Source organism: Argentina silus, assembly GCF_951799395.1.
Source record: "Argentina silus genome assembly, chromosome: 8".
NCBI lineage: Eukaryota > Metazoa > Chordata > Actinopteri > Argentiniformes > Argentinidae > Argentina > Argentina silus.
In genome coordinates this window covers 1,307,567-1,328,554 of record NC_139662.1, presented here as the reverse complement: position 1 = coordinate 1,328,554, position 20,988 = coordinate 1,307,567, and the positions used below count along the sequence as shown (strand labels likewise).

Genomic DNA, 20,988 nt, shown 5'->3' with positions numbered 1-20,988 from the left:
TTTTGACTAGCCAAGTCCTTCTTCAGATTTAAATCCTATTGAACATGCATTTAACTTCCTGATGGTAAGATTTGATGCAAAAATACCTCAAAACAACTGAAGAAGGCTGCAGTACAGGCATACAGGCATCACCAGAGAAGATACCCAGCGTCTGGTGTGGTCAGTGGGTCACAGACTTCACACAGTTATTGCATGCAAAGGATTGTCGACCAAATACTGAACACGAGTACTTTATTTGGACACTATATGATTTCTTCCAATACTTTTGGAGCTTTGAAATAGCGGGAGTATGTTTAAGAAATGTTGTACTTTCTAAATGGTGAACCCTATTTGAAAACTGATTTAAAGCTGCAAATCTCTACTTTGACCCCATAATAATAGTTTGATTTCAAATCCAAACTTTTGAAGTGTAGAGCCAAATGAAGAACAAATGCTGCACTGTCCCATTACTTACGCAGGCCACTGTATATTCATTCTGAGCATTTATTTGGCTTCTATGTATACAGCTCTTGTCCAGTACAGTATATGGTATTTGCTGAACCTACATTATTTGTATATTTGCTTGCACTGGCTTCCAGTGTTAATCGTTTTGGAGTGTAGGGAGCTTCATGAATTTTTAAACCTTTGAACATATCAACATTTATTTTGAGTGTAGGGAGCTTTATGAATTTTTAAACCTTTGAACATATCAACATTCCTTTCACTCAGTCAGAACTTCCAGTAGTGCCAACAACAATCGTTGTGGGTATTAGTGGCAATGACTGCTACTTGTGAAAAAAGGATAGAATCAGCTTGCCTCAGTCTAAGCACCTTGCAGCCATAACTACGCTAGCCAATGCTAAGCTAATGAATGTGAAAAGGCCCTGCTACAGTAAGTTAGAAAAGTTGCAGTTTTGCTGACATCCCCCTCAGCCTGGTAACTAAATGAGGATAAATCCTCCCTAGGATTGAGTGGCTCCTTAGAGACCCGGCATGATAGCAGACAGGCATTTAATGGATTGGCCATTGGGGCCTGAAGGAAAGCTTAATAGCTATGGGGAAGTGCAGACACAGGCCCTTACAAGTTCATTGGAAGAGGTACCCGCTAATTATAATAGCCTTATAAGGGCTTTTCGATAAAATACGAGCATTTAATGGTGGTGACAAAAAAAATAAAAACAGGCAAAGAATGAATTGGCTCATGTTCTTCATACTGAATGTGTGCTTTTTGGGCTAATTTGCAGTCAGCGAAATTAAGCGTAGAGAATATGCTGTCTTGATTGCGAATGCTCACAGTTTGGATCAAATTTGTAGCCCATTTCAGGGGGTACGGCGGGGGCGGTGTTTTCACTAATTACATTAAACATGACGTCCTGGAGTGGTGAGTTGGATGTTTCAACGTTTCCATTGGGGAGAGGCGAGGCAGTTCTGCTGGGTGATTTATCTGAAACAGGGCCAGGATGCAGCTGGGTTGTCTCTGCTGGCTTCATTAGCTCCAACCTCTCTGTTTACTGTCTATTAACGTGTGTGTGTGTGTGCCTGTGTGTGCCTGTGTGTGTGTGTGTGCCTGTGTGTGTGTGCCTGCGTGTGTGCCTGTGCGTGTGTGTGCCTGTGCGTGTGTATGCCTGTGCGTGTGTGTGTGTCGGTGTCGGTGTGTGTGCGCGCTACTTTCACATCTCACCACCATTTGCTGCCTCATACCATTATACACAGTGATTCTTTAATCTTCAGAAGTCTTTCTGAAGTACAGGGTGTAGTTAGTGCTCCACATTTAACCACATTTACCCTCTTCCTCAAGAGGCCTAAACCTCTAACAAAGTAATTAGAATGGGGCAAAACACCAGTCAGAAGTCAGTTTGAAATCAAATCCCCCTCCCCAAAGTTTGCAAGTGACATGAGGAAAGTGTCATAAAAGAGGGGAGAATTAGCATTTCCACTAGGCTCCCTGTCTGTGATCAAATCACTGTTTCCCTCTAGTAAGTAAGTAGCCCAAGCTACTTAGACAAAGCCTCTAGTCCCAGAGCTTAGCACGTTGACCCACTGTGGAACAGCCATCCTGAACTGGAGGAAAAGAGCTGCTGGCACTGGGACAGTCTTCACCCCCCCCCCCCCTCCCCCAAATAGAAGAGTCTGACAATGATTGATGCGGATGGGAATCTGATTGACCAATCAGGCGGTTTAAAAGGCCAGCTGTCGGGCAGACAATTGGATTCCAGCACAGGGATGGGGATGGAGCTGGCATGTGAGGAAGCTTCCTAAATTGGATTAGCATTACCTTATCACCACTGATATTCCCGATGTTGATGTGGTTGTTTTTAGGGGATTTGATCTTGAGGAAAACTACTTTTTATTTGATTTAACCTTCATTTTTCTGAGGTGGAACAACCTCTTTCACAAGGGAGACATCGCCAAGAAGGCAGGAATGTTGTTTGCTGTTGGCTTATTGAGTTGTTGTGTTCTTTTTGTTTTTCTATATTTATGTTTTGTTTTGTTTTTACAGATGACCAAGGTGACCAAAGACCACTGCCTTGAGATTGTCAACAAATTTGAGCCTTGCACCGAGAGCCAGAAACAAGGGGTTATTGGTATCGATGGTAAGATATCTTTTGGGCCCATTTTCATTCTCCTCTCATCATCCCCTCTCATTGCATGTCTTGTGACTATACTCTGGAATTGAGCATTTACTAGCATCTTTTTAAAAAAATACATTCCTGAAATACATTCTTAGAAAAAATCTAAATAATTCATCATTTAAGTATGCAGCCATTTGAGTGCGGAAAACTGCTCATAATGTTGGTTGGAGTCAAAAGTCAATATAGTCTGTGGTTATTGATTAGTACTGTAGATGCCTAAGTACACTGCACCCTGCTATTCATACAGTATGCATCATGTATAGTAATTACTTTGACCCACAAATGCATTACAGTACATCTGTCTAGTTTGAACAAACAGTACCTACAACATTTATCCATGGTGCAGTATGAGTGCTCTGTCCATCTCTGTATGATTAGGATTTTTGCATGCATGGATGCATTCCCACTAAGTTTGTCGATCTAGTTTGGTAAACCTATTATGTGTGATTATTATTTTAGGTAATACTTTTTTTTCTATTAGCCATTAGACATATTGGTCTTTTAAAGAGAGTGGAATTCTTATTCATAATTTGGAAAGACAGGAAATAGTGGATAGATGAGTAGAGACATGCAGGCAGGCAAGTGGATCCATCTCCCTCTCCCCCTCTCTCCCTCTCTCCCTCTCCCTCTCCCTCTCCCTCTCCCTCTCCCTCTCCCTCCCCCTCGCTCTCCCTCTCTCTCTCTCTCTCTCCCTCCCTCTCCCCTTCTTTCCCGCTCCCTCCCACCCATAACAACTACAACGCCACTGCCATGTGTGTCCTCTGCTCCTTCAGGCTTCACCAACTACATGCGCAGCCCTGAAGGAGACATCTTCAACCCGCAGCACTACGAGGTGACCCAGGACATGAGCCAACCCCTCTGCAACTACTTCATCGCCTCCTCACATAACACCTACCTGATGGGGGACCAGCTCATGTCCCAGTCCAGGGTGGACATGTACACCTGGGTGCTGCAGGCCGGCTGCCGCTGCGTGGAAGGTGAGGGGGGGGGTTCACACACACACGCAGACGCACACACACACACACACACACACACACACAGACATACACAGACACACATGCAATCACCCAGGTAGGTAGGCACATACACTCATGCAGACAGGCAGGTAAGTAGACAGACACACAAATGTAGGCAGACACATACGCACACACACAAACTCACACACGCACATGCAGACGCACACACACACACACACACATAGGTAGTTTACAGTGAGTGCCAGAGTCAAGTGTCAAGGTATTCATTGATGCCCTGCCTCACGGTTCTCCTCATCCCTTTCCAGTGGACTGTTGGGATGGCCAGGACGGGGAGCCCATCGTCCACCACGGATACACCCTCACCTCCAAGATCCTCTTCAAGGACGTCATCGAGACCATCAACAAGTACGCCTTCGTGAAAAACGAGTAAGCGCGCCGTTTCTCCGACTGGTATTGTTTTGCATCATCTCTTCCCAGGTTGGAGGTCTCCTCCTTCCTCCCCTCCATACAGTGAGACCGGGCCTTCTGTGTGGCTGAAAAGAAAGATTTTTTTTTTACGGCACATCGAAAAATGAGGTTGAGAGTTTTATGCTAATGGGTGTTGTCATGGTACATTATGATGCTATTATTGCAAGCGAAGGTCGTTCATTCAGCCTATACGGGATGAAAGCAGATGAGCCTTGTAATTCAATTTGCAGGGTGTGTACTCGCGCACAAACACACACTCTCTCTCTCTCTCTCTCTCTCTCTCTCTCTCACACACGCTGGTAGTGTATTATGAGACAGGAGTTTGATGATACCTATTTCTTGTCTTTCTTCATGCCAGGCTGTACCACCATCACAACTGTTAACAGTTAGAGTACATCATTCAGTCCTGTAGGGTCATGGATGCAGTGGAAGCAGGTTTTCATTGCAGTTAGATACACCCCGACTTATAGGAGTTAGAGGATGTCCATTCCACATGCTGTCGCCCGCCCACACACATTCATACTGTACACACACACACACACACACACATTCATCTGTGTACAAATCATGTAAGCCAGTGGCTGTCCTGGCCAAGGCAGCAGTCTGTGTTGTAGTAGATAGACCAGGCTAGGCACTGGGAGGGCACTGGGAAGGCACTGGGAAAGTGTTGCCACATGACATGCTCACACACACACGCACACACACACAGATATGCACGCAAACGCACACACAAACACCTCATCAGAGGCAGCGCCGCGCAAGGTGATAATCCTATCACGATGCACACAATCTGGAGGTTGCTGTAAAAAAGAGACTATTTATAGACCCAGTCTCACTAGTAGCATAAAGCAACAGCGGCGTGTGCGTTTGTGTATGCCTGTGTGTGTGTGTGTGTGTGTGTGTGTGTGTCTTTATCTGTCTTTGTATGTGTCTGTCTGTTTCTGTTTGTCTGTCTCTGTGTCTGTTTGTCTGTTTGTGTGTGTCTGTATCTATGTCTGTGTCTGTGTCTGTGTGCGTTCGACACTGCACTGTATCACCACATTCCTTGCTAAGTGCTTGAGAGAGAAGGGCGAAGGACTGCATTCAACATCAAAGAACACAGAAACGCTTCTCTGAGAGTTGAAGGTGATGGGATTGTTGCAGATCTTTTTTTTTAATGTTGATAAGTCTGCACATTTTTCTCTCTCGAGTTCTATTCATGCATACTGTATCCAATGCTGTATTCAACCATTTAGACTAGAGAGATTACATTCTCATAAATATTAGTACTAAATAGCTATGAAGTGACGGTTCAATTCATTTCAATTTTAATGGAAATTAGTTTTGAAATCCCAATGTAATCCTTTTCCGCAGCTCGCCGTGAACCATCGTCATTCTCTTTGAAGTATCGTAGACATGAAAACAATCTTTCGAAAGTAGAGGCTGCTGGGTCTTTGAGCGCCACATGACAAAATCGGCGCTGATCTATGTGTACACATTCACAGATTCATCAAAACATAGTTGCGTCAACATAGTTTTTTCGTCAGGTTTCTGTGTTTTGTCTTAAACAGTACCTAGGCAACCATGCCTGATGCTTCAGTGGTGGCCCTGCTGGCTTTGTCAACAATGGCCTCAGGTCCTTACAGGAGTTACAGTATCACTGAACTGACCTGAGTGGACAGGTGTTCAGTTCAATATGTTCAGTTTAATAGCTCAGGGTCTTTGTTTAGAACTACTACTACACACACACACACACACACACACACACACACACAGACACCTACTTCCTATTCTGATACCTGGAAGCATCTTAGCCAAGACAGACATAGATGTTCGCTATGAATATGGATGTGTATTCATTGCTGACATCAAAGGCTGACCTGACTGGAATCATCTGCATAATGTGTGAGGACAGTGTTATTGAGTCGTACAGTGGGCGTATGTTCTTTCAGTACCCAAAACCATTCTTTGATTTGATCTGATCACTTGAAAAAAGAGCTACTTGGTACAGTGTATATACCACAGTGTTTGTCTTCTCTTCTGTTGTTTGAGTTCTGTCCAGGGTCTCAGTGTCTTCTCCCCTCTCAGGTACCCCGTGATCCTCTCCATAGAGAACCACTGCAGCGTCCCCCAGCAGAAGAAGATGGCCCAGTACCTGATGGAGGTCCTGGGGGACAAGCTGGACCTCTCCCAGGTGACGGTTGATGAATTGGGGGTCCTGCCCTCCCCCGACACCCTCAAGGGGAAGATCCTGGTCAAGGTAACGTTTGTTAAGTGCTTTGGTTTCCCCAGTATGGAGCATGAGTCTGTCCAAATCACACACTGGCCTTGAGTCAGTTCCACATTGGTCTGGATCAATGAGCCTGGGTTGTTCCCAGCGCAAGTTCATCACCACGTTGGACCATACCATTAAAGGAGAAACTATTTTCGTATTTTACTTTGACTTCTTGTGTCCACGGAGGCTTTCATAGCCTCACCTTCTGTCCTTCATGACCCCTTGTCTGTAAAGACCTGACAGGTGATATCCATATTCTGCACCGCTATCATGATGATTGATTGGTATTAACGGGTCCAAAGTTTGCCAAGAAAACCATTTCCCACACCATTACACCACCTCCACCATGAGAAGGTGTACAGGTGTTCCTAATAAAGTGTTAAGTGAGTGCACTCTTGACTTACTTGTGGAGAGATTATCACCAGCTGTTGTGCCAAATAAGTGTTGATTTTCGCCGATTGGTAATTGTTGAAAATGGAATAGATAATTGTCCCACTCCCATTTACTACTCCGCCTACATTGGTGCAAAGTTTGTGTTGGTCGTAGCAGATGCACTTTGCGGTGATACTGAATTACCAGAACAGTCTTTAAACACGTTTTAATGGTGCACAGCGCTCTTTAGGACCCCAAGTCTCAGAAGAACAGGCAGTATTGAGGTTAATAACTGTTTATTGGCGCCAGGTGCTTTAGTTGAAGCGGGGGCACACTGCCAAAGCCTGGCACTGCTAAGCCATGTGCCAGCTGCCAGGCCTACCTCTCCACTTACATTCTAAGCCATGTTACTCCTACAGTTTGTTTGAAAGGGAGCTACTGTAGGAGGGTACACTTTTGCCTCATTGTACAATAGTGGTTGAGGATTGTGTGTGTGTGTTGGGGGGGGGGGGAATGTGGAGACAGCTCTCCTACAATCTCCTACGTAACAACATCGCCTCTGCAAAGCATGGCACAATGTTGCCTACAGCGACCTACTGCAGCTCTCTCCAACACTCACGGAACCCTTGGGTGACACTAAACGCAGCCCCCGCTTTCCCCATCCCGACCAATCTCAACGTCCTAGGAGGGCCACGGCTTGCTGTCGGTAGCAATGTCAGACTATTACCGACCAGCAGCATGTCACAGACCCCTTCGCGGTGATTGAAGATGATTGCGGCCACCTCACCCCCCCCCCCCCCCTCGTTAAACCTCAGCTAAAAAAAACCTTGCCGTGATCACCCCACCGCTGCAAGAGGCCATCCTTTAACAAATTATCGATCCCTGTCTCTTTTTTTTGGGGACCCCATCTATCCGTCATTGTCACGTCTTTTACAGCGTCGATAGGGTATTTGTTACTCAATGCATCATTCCATCAAACTGTCACCAGTCAACATGTCTGAGAGCAGGTCGACTAGACTGTGTCCCTGGTAGGGCTGTAAAGACCACCAACCCAGGCCCCTATTACGGCTTTGGCATTCAGGAGAGAAAGGCCTGCTGCTTTAGAGGGACAATGCTTGATGCGGTAGACAGCAGGGTGTAGTCATGCTGTACCCTCGGGCCGCTACTTGGAACATGCATCATGCTAAGATGCCATGCACTACCATGGTAATAGCACTCACTACTACTGAGATGGCAACGTCTATACCGGATTCAACATGATGTGTATGCTAATACATTCAGTGTATCTGACCAATACCCTGGCTTCCAAAGAATGTGAACACTCAAGAACTCTGTTGATCTTTGTTTTGACTGTAGAGCCTATGGCTGTCATAGTGTTATTATCCTCCTTTTGTGTTTATCTTGTGATTTCTTATTTTCTCCCTTTTTACTCTTCCTGTTGTATTGCGTTGGGTATGAAATACGTGCAATATCAGTATGTTTGATTTTAAAATAAAGTCTGTAGACTATAGATGGATGAGCCACATAACTGAGGTCTGTTTGAATGGTTATTATGGTTAAGGATTTGGAGTCCTCTTAGATCTGTACTTAACTTCTGTATAGACGTCCATGAGAATAGAATGGTGATGCTGACACTTGGTTTGTCCACCAGGGGAAGAAGCTCCCTCCCAACATTGACGAGGATGCGGAGGAGGGCGACGTCTCTGACGAAGACAGTGCTGATGAGATGGAGGACGACTGCAAGCTGATGAATGGAGATGTATGTACACTACCTCCAACCTCCTTCTCTCCTCCCCGCCCCTCTATCTCTGCACACCTTCTCCTAGATTCTAGGCTATTCTATTTTATTTTATTCTATTCTATATTACCTTTGAATGTTGTCTGTTGCTAAATTGAGTGTAGGAACTACAGAAGCTTGTGTGTGTGCGTGTGTGCGTGCGTGTGTGCGTGCGTGCTTGCGTGCGATGGCTCTGTCTGTACTTGAATGATGTGTCAAAAAAGTCAGTCAGCCAGCGTCTGAGGTTGGGACTCCCTCCGGTCTTGTGCTGTCGTAAAGCTCTGTTTCTTGTGTGCTCACCTACCCCTGTTATCTGCTCTCCCTCTCTCCTTTCTCTCTCTCTCTCTCTCCCTCCCTCTCTGCCTCCCTCTACCTCTCTTCCCTTTCAATGTCTCCCGCTTGTTCCAAAGTGGAAGGTACTGTATAACATGATTATTCCCAGTTTAGTTTTGAAACACCGCCCAGCCAAGCTCCACATATAACACACATTTATACCCACAATGCTGTTCAAAGCCAGTGCTGACATGTGTCCCAACGGAGTAGCTGAAAGTTGCCCCTAACCACTGATACAGGGTCAGATGGTATTGTCCCCTTTATGGTTCAGGGTTAGAATCAGGAACAGGGTCATCTGATCCTATATCCTTCATGGTTCGGGGTTAGAATCAGGAAACGGGTAATCTGAACCTAGATCTTTGGTAATGGGGCACTTCAACTGCGAGCTGTTAGAAAGCTCAATTAGTGAGAAGCTTGTTCATGGCCAGGGGAAGCACACTGTAAGGGTACATCCATATACTACCAAATGGCTTCCCTAACTTGTGTCCTCTCCCTCATGACTACTGACAGGTGACTGGATTGGAGAGACAGGCTTGGGTTCAATTCAGGGAGTGATTCAACACTCAAAATTCAAACATGAAGAAAACTAAGGTTTATTGAGGAAACATTGAACAAATATCCTATATGCAACCATTGAATGGATATCTCAATTGACTTCCTGAAGTGACTGAATAGAAATTGAACTGAGCTTGAACTGAGATAGAATTGAATTGAACCCTGACTGATGCTGTAGGTGACAGGATGGTGGGTGTCCATCCAAGTCCTTTCAATTCAGCAGTCATGATGGAGAACTTTTGAGATATAGCCTCATTGACACCCTATGAGACTGACACTTGGGGATGTCACAACCTGTGTGCGTATTCAGAGAGACATCTTGAGTCGGTTTGTGGAAGAGCAATGCCACCTAGTGGTAGAATGAAGCAATTGCTGAAATTGCAAATTGAGGTACAGAACTTGTTCTACACCTTACCTATGCCATATGTCAATGAGCAGTTATAGAGTTGCTGGTAATATCATTATTTAGAGGTCATCTCATTGAAGTATAATCACTTGGGTTGTTTTGCTCTACAATGTTGTATGTTATGAGTAATGAATTAACATAATAATGGCAACATCATTTTAAAGGGATAGTTCAACCAAATGATAAAATGACTTAAGGAAACATATCATGAAAGCAGTCCATGGACAAGTCGATGTGCAATCCACACCTTGACTTGACTTGACGGTGACTGTGTACATTGACTTCCTTCGGTTTTTGGTTAGAAAGTGCCAATATTTACAGAATTTGGCGGTGGCTAGAAACAAATCCAAAGAGTGGATTGAACTCTGTCCTTGTTCCATACACTGCAGACAAGGTACAAGGAACAACACATGTCATTTTGTAGTTTGGATGAACTATCCCTTTGGAAAAACAAAAAGCCTGATTTTCACGAGCCGTCTTCATCGCACTTTGATATATTTTATACTTTTCCCGTTGCATGAAAGGAGTCCCTTATCTGAACGATGGAACCAGTTTACCCAACACAACACATCCATCTGAAGCCAGTCACTACTCCACAATCAATGCATTGTTTCCTCGGCGGAAACAGACACACAATACTTTTGTTGTATCTATTCTTTAGTGTTTTGTTATTTTATCATCTCTCCATTCATCACTGCCAAATACCGCATGGTCATGTTCCCTTTTGATCTGGTTCAGTCGTTTGTCAAGGTTTTTACTGTGTTGTTTCACTCCCCCTTAGGTCATTCTGTTTCTGTCGAACCCTGTTCAAATGTTTACTATTCTCTCTCTCACTCCCCCTCTTTTCTCTCTCCTCCCTCACTCTCCCTCTTTCCTTCCCTCTCTCTTTCTCTATCCTTCTTTCTCTTTATCCCTCTTCTTTCTCTCTCTTTCTCTCTCTCTCTTTACAGACATCAGTCAACAGGAAGCAGGTGGAGAACGTTGCCAAGAAGAAGCTGGACAACCTGATGAAGGAGTCTAAGATCAGGGATCGTGAGGACCCAGACAGCTTCACCATCGCTGGCCTGCCCCCCTCTGGGAAGCCTGCAGACAAGATGGCCCTCAAGGTACACCACCTCTCAATGTACACTCTACTCAAATCCTTGTGCTTCAAATCCTATAATAGGATTGGTTGTGAGTGTTGGCCTTCCTCCTCTGGTAAAAAGGCACTACTGTAAATAACGTTTGCCAATCAGTGTCACTAGTATTACTGTGTGTAGACTGTAGGCATGGCAGCCAAGGTATGATGAGCAGTCAAGGGAAATGTTCTTTGCTCCCCACCTTCCTCCTCCTCCAGGGGGCTCTTCTGTGAGTTTCTCATTCCTACCAAGTTTCATTAGCATTGTAAGTGAGCCAGCTCTTAGGCTGTCTCTACCTACCTCCATCTCCTCCTCTCTCTCTCTCTCTCTTTCTTTCTCTCTTTTTCTCCCTCTCATTTATTATTTCCCCTCTTCCTCTCTCTGTCTCTCACTATCTCTCTCTCTCTCTCTCTCTCTCTCTCTCTCTCTCTCTCTCTCTAATCATGATAAACGGTGGGGCTGCAACGGCTTCTGTCACGGTCCTGATTGAGGAGGCAGTACTCTTTACCCAGAGTGCACTAGACCGTGGCAGTATCTAGACAACCTAATGCCCATATCTAGACAACCTAATGAAGTGTCTCACTTCAGTTATCCCCCACCCGACCACACGCACATACATAAACACCCCACGCCAACACTAATCAATTTCACCACAGAGGACATGTGCAAGCTCATTAGTATCTTTGTGTTGATTATGTGAAGGAAGTAAACAGGTTGAATATGTGGTGTTAGACAGTTGTGTCATTTGTTATTCTTCCACAGCAACAAGTTTCAAGTTTTGCAACAAGATTAAATAAGGAGAGCTGAGGTCAGTGTCTTATGGCTTTTATTCAATGTTATATAGAGCTGATGATGTTAACAGCTAGCATGGTATCTCTCTCTCTCTCTCTCTGAGATTCTCTTCTCCCAAAGAATATAGACCAGTCAGAGACACTCTCAAGAATTTCACCTTGAGGTGCTCCAGGTGCTACTGACCCCCCCACCCCCCCCTCCCTAGCATCTAGTCTTATTTAGTCTCTTTGTGTTGTGATGAACTGCTAGGTGCTACCAAGTGAAAGGGCAGGAGGCAGAAACTAAGACTCATAGAATATTGTACAATTCCAACAGTGGTGTGTCTGCATGTGCGTGTGTCTGTGTATATGAAGGAGAATTCATAGACTGTTCCAACTGTTGAAAATGACCCAGGGTGTTTCTTTGTTATGCTAGGTGGTTGAGACCTAACAACAGTCCCAATTCCATATGTCCTACCTCGACATAAAGAAACAAAATGCTCACTACATAAATGTTTCACACAAAAATACTGTGATGCTGAATCCTGTGTAAATACCAACTGATACTATATGGGTTGCAATCCCGGCTTGCCTCACCATGCCAGATGTTACCTCACCATGCTGCGTAACTGATTCTGACACCTTTCAGATGGAAGTGAAACTCCCTGTGGGTTGGCGGGGGTTGGAATCGACAGGTGTCTGATTGATTGATTGAAGCACATCGGGGAGAGCTGAGAGAGAGTCTGGCCGTTGACTGTGTTCTTGTTCTCTTCCAGGTCAAAGGTGAAGACGGCACAGACACAGGGGACGAGGCCAACCCCAGCACCAACAAGCGCCTTGGCCGGACCTTCATGGGCAGCTTCTCCAAACGCAAGGTTGGCTCACGCCACCACCACCACCATGCTCTCCATACCTACCTCTGTCCCCCTGACCACCTCCTCCATCAATACGACACACACACACACACACACACACACACACACACACACACACATTTCACTTCCCTTCTTCTTATTTGGCATTGAAATTAATCAGTTTCGGGGAAAGTCAAGTTGATGCCACATTTTAAAACCTGGTCACCTTTAGGTTACTCTGTGTACCATAGTATTGTATTGAAGTGACTCTGGGCTGTACTCGTGTAGTGAGGTGACTCTGGGCTGTAGTCTTGTTGTGAGTTGACCCTCTGTTCTGACTGTGACCCTTTGACTGTGACCCTCTGGGCTGACTGTGACTGATGCTGTCTCTCCCTCCAGAAAAAGACGGCCAAGCTGAAGAAGACTTCCAGCCTGGAGGACACAGACACGGACCAGGAGACCAGCAGCACCTCCCGCGCCCCCCTGCACCTCAACAGGTAATGTCACCATGGAGACTGTCACCATAGAGACATGCACTGTCACCATAGAGACTGTCACCATGGAGACATGCACTGTTACCATAGAGACATGCATTGTTACCATGGAGATGTTCCATCTGCACCACAGGGGAGGTAAACGTGTCGGGAGGTTTTCCCCATCTTAGTATTGGCATAAAAAAAAAATCTAAGTTTGACATGTTGGTCCACCAAAATCCATCATTGGGCAGAAGTGTCTGGGAGCGAGATTAAGACATGTTCCACCCGCACCACAAGACACTGTCAGCCACTCCATAAGATATGATGACTTACAGTATCCTCTTCACCCTGTAGGAAGAAGAAGACCATGAAGCTTTCCAGGGCTCTGTCAGACCTGGTCAAATACACCAAGTCAGTGGGCGTGCATGACATCGAGGCACAAGGTGAGCTGGCTGAGGAACTACACTCCTTTGGTCATTCCACTATGTCGTTAGCTTAGCAGGACATAGCGCGTGTTGAGATGTTTTCTCTCAATTCCCAAAGTGGTTTATCGTATGTCTGTGTGTCTGTCCGTCCGTCCGCTCTCTCCAGCCACCAGCTCCAGTTGGCAGGTGTCCTCCCTCAGTGAGACCAAGTTCATGCAGCAGAAAGCCGCTGCCTTCGTCCACTTCAACCAGCGACAGCTCTCACGCATCTACCCGTCCTCCTACCGCGTGGACTCCTCCAACTTCAACCCCCAGCCCTTCTGGAATGCTGGATGTCACCTAGGTATGGGGGTAGCAGCCTGCATCCTCCTTCTCTCTCTCTCTCTCTCTCTCTCTCTCTCTCTCTCTCTCTCTCTCTCTCTCTCTTTCTCTTTCTCTCTGTCGATACAAGCTTTCTATATGATTTGTTTGTCGTTCTCAGTTGCGTTGAACTACCAGTCAGAGGGGCGAGTGCTGCAGCTGAACCGAGCCAAGTTTTACAGCAACGGGAACTGTGGCTACATTCTCAAGCCCGTCTGCATGTGTGAAGGTGAGGGTCTTCATGTCGCTTTGATCTGTGGGTTCGATACTGTTCCTCGTTCCAGGCAACACATTACAATGAGCCTGTCCTCCCGAAAGATGAGAAACAAAGAAGATTCAGGCTTACCAACACAAGTTATTGCCAAGGAGAGAGTTCTCCTTGGCAATTCTCATTCTTTTGTCCCTCTCCCCCTCCCATAGGTGCCTTTAACCCCATGATGGAGGACCCGTTGCCGGGCCAGATGAAGAAACAGCTGGTGCTAAAGATCATTAGTGGCCAGCAGCTTCCCAAACCCAAAGACTCCATGCTAGGAGACAGGGGAGAGGTACGATCAGGAGACCCTACTACAATACTCTGTCCCCTAGGAAACTCCTGTAGATCTTAAACAATTGGACGGAAAAGCAATATGGTGAAGATTCCCCCCAGTCTATCAGAAGACAATAAGCGATGGTCATATGGTTTAGACCTATCCAATTGTTTTAGGTGTACAGGGCGTCAAGGGGTTGATTTGGAATTAATCATGTGACTCAAATTTCACCACTAACCTCAATATAGTGCCTTTCTGCTAGGCACTTATTTAGGGTACTTTGGGGTAAAGGCTGTATTTGAGATATGTCCAATTGGATGTATGGGCCAAGGTTGGAAATCACATTGACTTCATGAAGTGATTTGAATTTACAATTAAAAAAATTGAAAAACCGATGTAAAAAGTTTTTCATTGTCAATTTATTGAGAAGTCATACAACATAAATACCCTATTTGCAATCATAGAACTGTTATTTAATTGTGCTTGAATAGAGTGAATTGAAATTCAACTGACCCCAACCCTTGTATAAGGTGTCTATTGCCTAGTCGATGTATGGGTAGGTGCTTAGAGGAGTGTCTGTGGAGCTGTCTGTCTGTCTCTCAGATCATTGATCCCTTCAGTCTGTCTGTCTGTCTCAGATAATTGATCTCCTCTGTCTGTCTGTCTCTCAGATCATTGACCCCTTCGTAGAGGTGGAAATCATTGGCCTGCCAGTGGACTGCTGCAAGGAACAGACCAGGGTGGTGGATGACAATGGTGAGTGCTTCAGAATGACACAATGTCTGCTGAATGAATGGAGTACCAGTGTTAACCCCACCACAATGGCTGCCATGGCAGAGTTGTGTGTTGAATGTTGTTGGTCTCTACCTGGTAGTTGCATGTTTTCCTGTGTGTCTGTGTGTGAGATGTATAGTGGATGAGCTTGGCACCGGACCAGTACACTGACAGCACCACTGTGTCTGCCTACACACACACACACACACACACACACACACACAGTGCCTAAATTATTCATGACTGCTGAGCCAGCTCTCTCTCTCTCTCTCTCACTCCCTCTCTCCTACTCTCTCTGTCCATATCTCTCTCGCTCTTTGTCTATCCTCTCTCACTCCCAATTTGTGTTCTTCTCAATCTTTCTGTCCCTCTCTCTTTTTACTTCTCACCATCTCTATTTTCTTGCTCATCTCTCCCCCTCTTACCCTCTCGCCCTCTCTTTCCCCCCCCCCCCTCTCCTCCCAGGGTTTAACCCCATGTGGGAGGAGACGCTGGTCTTCACCCTCCACATGGCCGAGCTGGCCCTGGTCCGCTTCCTGGTGTGGGACCACGACCCCATCGGACAGGACTTCATCGGCCAGCGTACCATCGCCTTCAACAGCATGCTGCCAGGTACGCTTCCCTCCCCCCACCCGCCCACTCCTGACACACCAACCGCTACTCAGGGACCTGGTGATCACATTCTTCCTGTGGCCTATTCCTATTGTAGAAGCTTGAGTGTTTTGTCACAAATGATGATTATGATGATCGGTATTTCGTGCAACTGGAAAATGTTTTGAGTATCATGCTCTTGTCATTGTGTTGATTCACTATGGTTTCATGGTCGTTGTTTAACAACTTCTAACAATGAGTTGTTGGAGAGGGATTGTTGCTCTGAGTCCTCGGCACCAGCCTCATCGTGTCACCATGTGTGTGTTTTTGTAGGTTATCGCCACGTGTATTTGGAAGGTATGGAGGAGGCATCCATCTTTGTTCATGTAGCTGTGAATGACATCACTGGTAAGGTAGGTACTGAGGGATGTGGCCATCACCTGAATATGGCCAGTTTGTTGTAGTTCATGTAGCGTTTGTCCTTACGACTCTGAAAATGTAGATTATCCTTCCCAAAGCACTTTAGATTTGACTACTAAATATGAACAGAGTCAAAAAATGTTCTAACAAGCTTGAACATAATTTGGAAGAATTAAGGTGACTATTAATATTTGTGAAGAATTAAGGTGAGTTTTGAAGGAGGTCATTCGAAAATAGTATGGAGGACATTGGAATTCAAACATCTAAGACAGAAATTAGAAATGGTTAATAAGGTCATTAAAGCACAAGACTGTAATTAACGTCAGTTAACTGCAGCCCGGTCCACTCAGCTGTGTTATCTGCATGTTGCAGTTGATTTGAGTGATAGCTGTTGCCGCTACCATTCTACCAATTAACAGCCGGAGATGTGTGAAGAAGAACTGTACACAGATGTACAATAATTGTCGTCGGGTTTTTTTTGCATCTGTCCAAGAAAGTCCAATCTTAGCCCAATGATTTTTAGGGATTTAAGATGGATCATTTGTAGATCGTTAACTCTCATCAGCAAGCTTTGCAGGAAGTTTCAATCAAGTAATATTCAGATCTCTTTCCACCAGGCAAAACAGCTTTTCCATACTGTTCCACACCTGACTGTGTCCAACCATACTGTAAATGATCATGTTTCATATCTTGTTTCTTGTTTTCTAAATTTCCTCCTGTCAGCTGCAACTGTTATGCATCTACTGTTCTCTCTCTCTTTTTCTCTCCTTGTTTCTCTCTTTCTCTCTCTCATCTCTCTCTCTCTCTCTGTTTCTCTCTCTCTCTCTCTCTCTCTCTCTGATTTCTCTCTCCCCTCTGTTTGTTTCAGTGGATCCCTCTTTATCCAAGCGCTGCTTTTAGAGGCAGGAAATTGTTAAGAGCCCTGAAGGTGCCATTCAGAACTCAGGTGTAGTGAGACCCAATCAGTTCCCTTGCATGCACCACATGCCCCGCCCAGCCCCCTCCCCTTACACGCCCCCCTCCAATCACCACAGTGATTCTGCACAGCACAGTGATCCCACCCCCCACCCCACCCCTCTCTCCCTGCGAGCCAATCGCAAGCATTTTCCAAAAGGTCAACTCATGCCTACCATGAGTTGCAAACATTTATCGTGAACAGCTTGACTCGCCTGCATCCTCATCGACCCAAAGTAGATCCAATGTCACTAACCTGCACAAGCGATGGAGGCCGGAAGGGAGGGATGGAATGAGACAGACAGACAGAGAGAGAGAAAATAGTCTCTCAGCCTGGTGCACTGCAGGGGTATTCAGTTCCAGTGCATTTGAGGACATCTCTGCTGAACCTGCTTGTTTTCATCCACACCTCTTCTATCATACTGCTTAGACGTGGGGACAACCACAGGTCACATTCTTCACACTCTTGTGTTTGTGAAGTGAGCATTCTTTGTGAAGTGAGCATACTTACATTAGATATCACATTCAAGACTTGTCATCCTCAATTGATCAGTTAAATCCCTTGAGGATTTCCAACCAGACACTCAGAAACATGTGTTTAATGTGTCTGACAGAAAAGTGCAGAAAGTAGGTGGTGGTTTTTAATGTCGTTGTTGTTGTTTTTCTTTACCATATTTGGATTCAGTTGAACTGTCACAAGTTATGAGAAAGTTGTGAGAAAACCAGCGGTAAAACAAGGCCATGAGAGAAGGCATGTTTGAATGGCCATATAATCAAGTTAAACTTTTTTTATTTATTTAGTTTTGATAAAACTAAATTACAGTGGACATTTGTCTTCAGTGGTGTACATCAACCCAAACGTGCATTCTCTCAGTTTAAGAACCATGTTTTTGACCAACCTCAGAAAACCTGCTTTCTCAAGGTCTGGTTGCCCACCTTTGTGTCGATTTGAATATGAAATTACTGAGACGATTCCGCTTTAGTTGGCAGGCTACATATTTGATACCAGAGCACTCCATCAATGTGTGTGTAAATCCACTTGGATCTACTTTTTCATGATTTATGAAATGACATTGTGGTGCTGTACATCTCATGCTGAAAGACAAGCATTTGGATATAAACAAATGTTGATAGGCAACTCACACACACACACACGCACACATACAAACCCAATGTTTTCTCTAACAGAACACGCTACTGTAAAATAATAGATATAGCACACCAATGATGTTAGCAACATGGTTGTGTTTCGGTGCAAGGAGTGCTACAGTTTGCCCAGTGTCATTTTATCAGTGGCCCATTGTCAAAGTGAGTCCCATCGTGATCAGTTTGGGGATCAGTCAAAATGTCCCTTCATTGTAACTTTTCACACCCAACACAACCACAGGTCGCATCCTCACACTCTTGTGTTTGTAAAGTGAGCATACTCACATTAGATATCACATTAGATACAGTATGTGAGCATTGTATGTTTTATTTTGAAGATATGGCCTGAGGCTGCTAATCATACAGTATCAAACTCAATTGTTGAAAATAGCAATAGGATTGGCTGTCTCATCTTCTTTTTCTTACATTATGATGCTGATAATTCTATGGTGCTAAAAATAGTATTTTTTGTCAACAATATAACCTCCCAAAAATGTAATGGACTGTAGAAGCATGTTCTCATAGCAGTGACAATGCATGGTTTACTAACTGTTGCTATGGCAGAGATGCTTACGACATGCTAACGACATGCTAATGCTGATGACTGTTTTCATTGGAAACCTATCATAGTCACGTGGTAGTGTGTATTTGATCAAACTAACAGTGTACTGATAGAATGTATTGTTATATATACTTTATATACCTTTCTGATAAAGAAGACCAACATCTGACAGGATGATTGACTAGTTTAATCTCTTACAGACATTACATAATTGTTGCCTGGCCAGGAACCTCTAGGTGCAGCTGTAAATGAGTTATATTAGATTGTTTTGAAGTCAGTGTCAGTATTTGAGCATGTTTAATTGTGATATCTCGTCACTTGTCATCTATTAAAGCAATGCAATAGTGACAACCAAAGTCACTTGCATTATACTTGGAAATGAATAATGATGCAGTACCGTATGTCCTGTATCTGTATAGACGTATATTAGGATGTGAGGTCTATGTGGTGACCAGGTCATGATGGTTGTTTTTCTGTCTCGCTCTCTGTTTGTAGGCCAGGGCGGCCAGCGGCATAAAAGGGCTGTTTCACAGAAACCCAAAGCAGGCTTCCCTGGACAGCCATGCTGCTGCACAGCTCAGCCGTAAGCACCCATTTGGTGCCCACCTCCTGCGTCGCACGGCCAGCGCGCCCACCAAGGGCCAGCCCAAGGTCAAGAAGGGCTTTCCGGAGATCGCCATCGACACCAAAGACTACAGCTCGGAGGGCGCCAGCGAGGACCGGGAGTCAGAGGACATTGCCTCCTCCCAGCCCCCGCCGCCCCACCACCGCAACGGGGACAAGGCCGCTCCCCAGGGCCCTTGGGACCACGGCACCAACGGGGCCTTCCATCAAGACGAGGGCAAAGGTAAGAGCTTCCTCCGGTGCCCCGTGAGCGAGCCCCTCAGACGGGTCAAACGGCTGCGTTCACAGGACCCTCTGGACGAGAAGCCAAGGGTGTTCGCCCGTGTGGCCCTCAACAGCACAGGCAGGATGGGGGTCTCCTCCAACTGCATCAAGTGCGTGATCGGCTCCAAGGAGAGCCCCGAAGCAGAGAGGAAGTTCAGGATGGATGAGAGGCAGGGAGACAGGCTGAGTACGGGGAGGGAGAGGCAGGAGAGAGCCCCCTGTTCCCCCAAAATCTCCAGTCAGGTTCAGCCTGAGCCCATGCCCAAACCCCAGGGCCTGGCCGACCAGCCCGAGCCCCAGATCAAGCCCCAGGCAGAGGCCCAACCCCCACCCAAGCCCCAGGCTCTGTTCCGGCCTGTACCCTTCCCCAGGTCCCGGGCCAAAGCCAGACAAACTCTGGACAGCCAGCACACCCAACCCGACTTCGACCTTCGCGAGAGGAACGCTCGCTCCTGCAGCGTGCCCCGCCGCCACTTCCCCTCCCTCACCCCCCTGGCACCCGGGCTCACACCTGACATCAGGAGGAGCCTGCGCAGGCAGTGCCCCCCGCCACCCAACTATGGGAGCGCCAGCTGCCCCACCCATGCTGCTCCAGTCATGGCCGATGCCGACGGCCACCTGTGGCTCAGCGACAGCAGCAGCAGCAGCTGTGAGAGCCTGAGCAGCCTGGGGATGCCCCCACGGGCGGTCCTGGACAGCCGCAAGCGCGCTGTGGGCACCCTGCAGAGAGAGATGAACGCCCTCTTCGCCCAGAAAATGGACGAACTCCGCAGTAAATCTCCCATTTTCTTTGCTGGTAAGGTGGGACTGAAGTAGTGCCCCCTACCCTACAACCCGCCCCCCCCCCCCCCCCCCCCCCCCCCCCATCCCGTCCCTTACCCCTGCCATAGTGGCCGTAGGGCCCATTGTGCAGTGCTGCCCCCCCCCCTATAGTGAGTAGCCCTACCAAAACACCCCACCTCCCCCGAAGACCCCTGTGAGCTTATAGGTCCTTGTTTCGTGCCCTAGTTCATACCTTAGTCCCCGCACCAAACAAGAGTTCCCCTTACCTCAGTAGAACCAAGATTCTCATGAAAGATCCTTCCTCCAGAACTGATCATATTGTTACTTAATGATAATCATGTAATCATTGTAATAATGTGTAGCAAATTAGTAATGATTTATATCCCGTATATTTCCCTTCCTGACAAATGCCTGAATCACTCGATGCTCAACAGATGAAAGAACTACTGGTAAGTAAATGATCCAAAGTTAGTGTGAAATGGGTTCATATAGAGCTCAGTTGATACAGTTTAGAGCCCAATTCATGATACAGAGCTCAGTTCAGTCCCCAATTCCAAAAAATATGACAAACTTGCAGTTCTACTCC

At 46.0% G+C, this 20,988-nt stretch overlaps 1 protein-coding gene across 1 annotated transcript in view; it reads left to right on the top strand.

Moving 5' to 3' along the window:
• The window catches only part of LOC310808452 (1-phosphatidylinositol 4,5-bisphosphate phosphodiesterase eta-2-like), a 148,522-nt gene that overhangs the window by 122,257 nt on the left and 5,277 nt on the right, over positions 1-20,988 (top strand). The window contains 16 exon segments of the mRNA XM_083675357.1: positions 2,480-2,573; positions 3,386-3,589; positions 3,895-4,015; positions 6,125-6,296; positions 8,335-8,442; positions 10,705-10,860; positions 12,419-12,517; positions 12,896-12,993; positions 13,327-13,415; positions 13,564-13,740; positions 13,879-13,986; positions 14,178-14,302; positions 14,956-15,040; positions 15,524-15,670; positions 15,983-16,062; positions 19,227-19,578. Of these exon segments, the coding sequence (XP_083531483.1) occupies positions 2,480-2,573; positions 3,386-3,589; positions 3,895-4,015; positions 6,125-6,296; positions 8,335-8,442; positions 10,705-10,860; positions 12,419-12,517; positions 12,896-12,993; positions 13,327-13,415; positions 13,564-13,740; positions 13,879-13,986; positions 14,178-14,302; positions 14,956-15,040; positions 15,524-15,670; positions 15,983-16,062; positions 19,227-19,578 (2,215 nt within the window).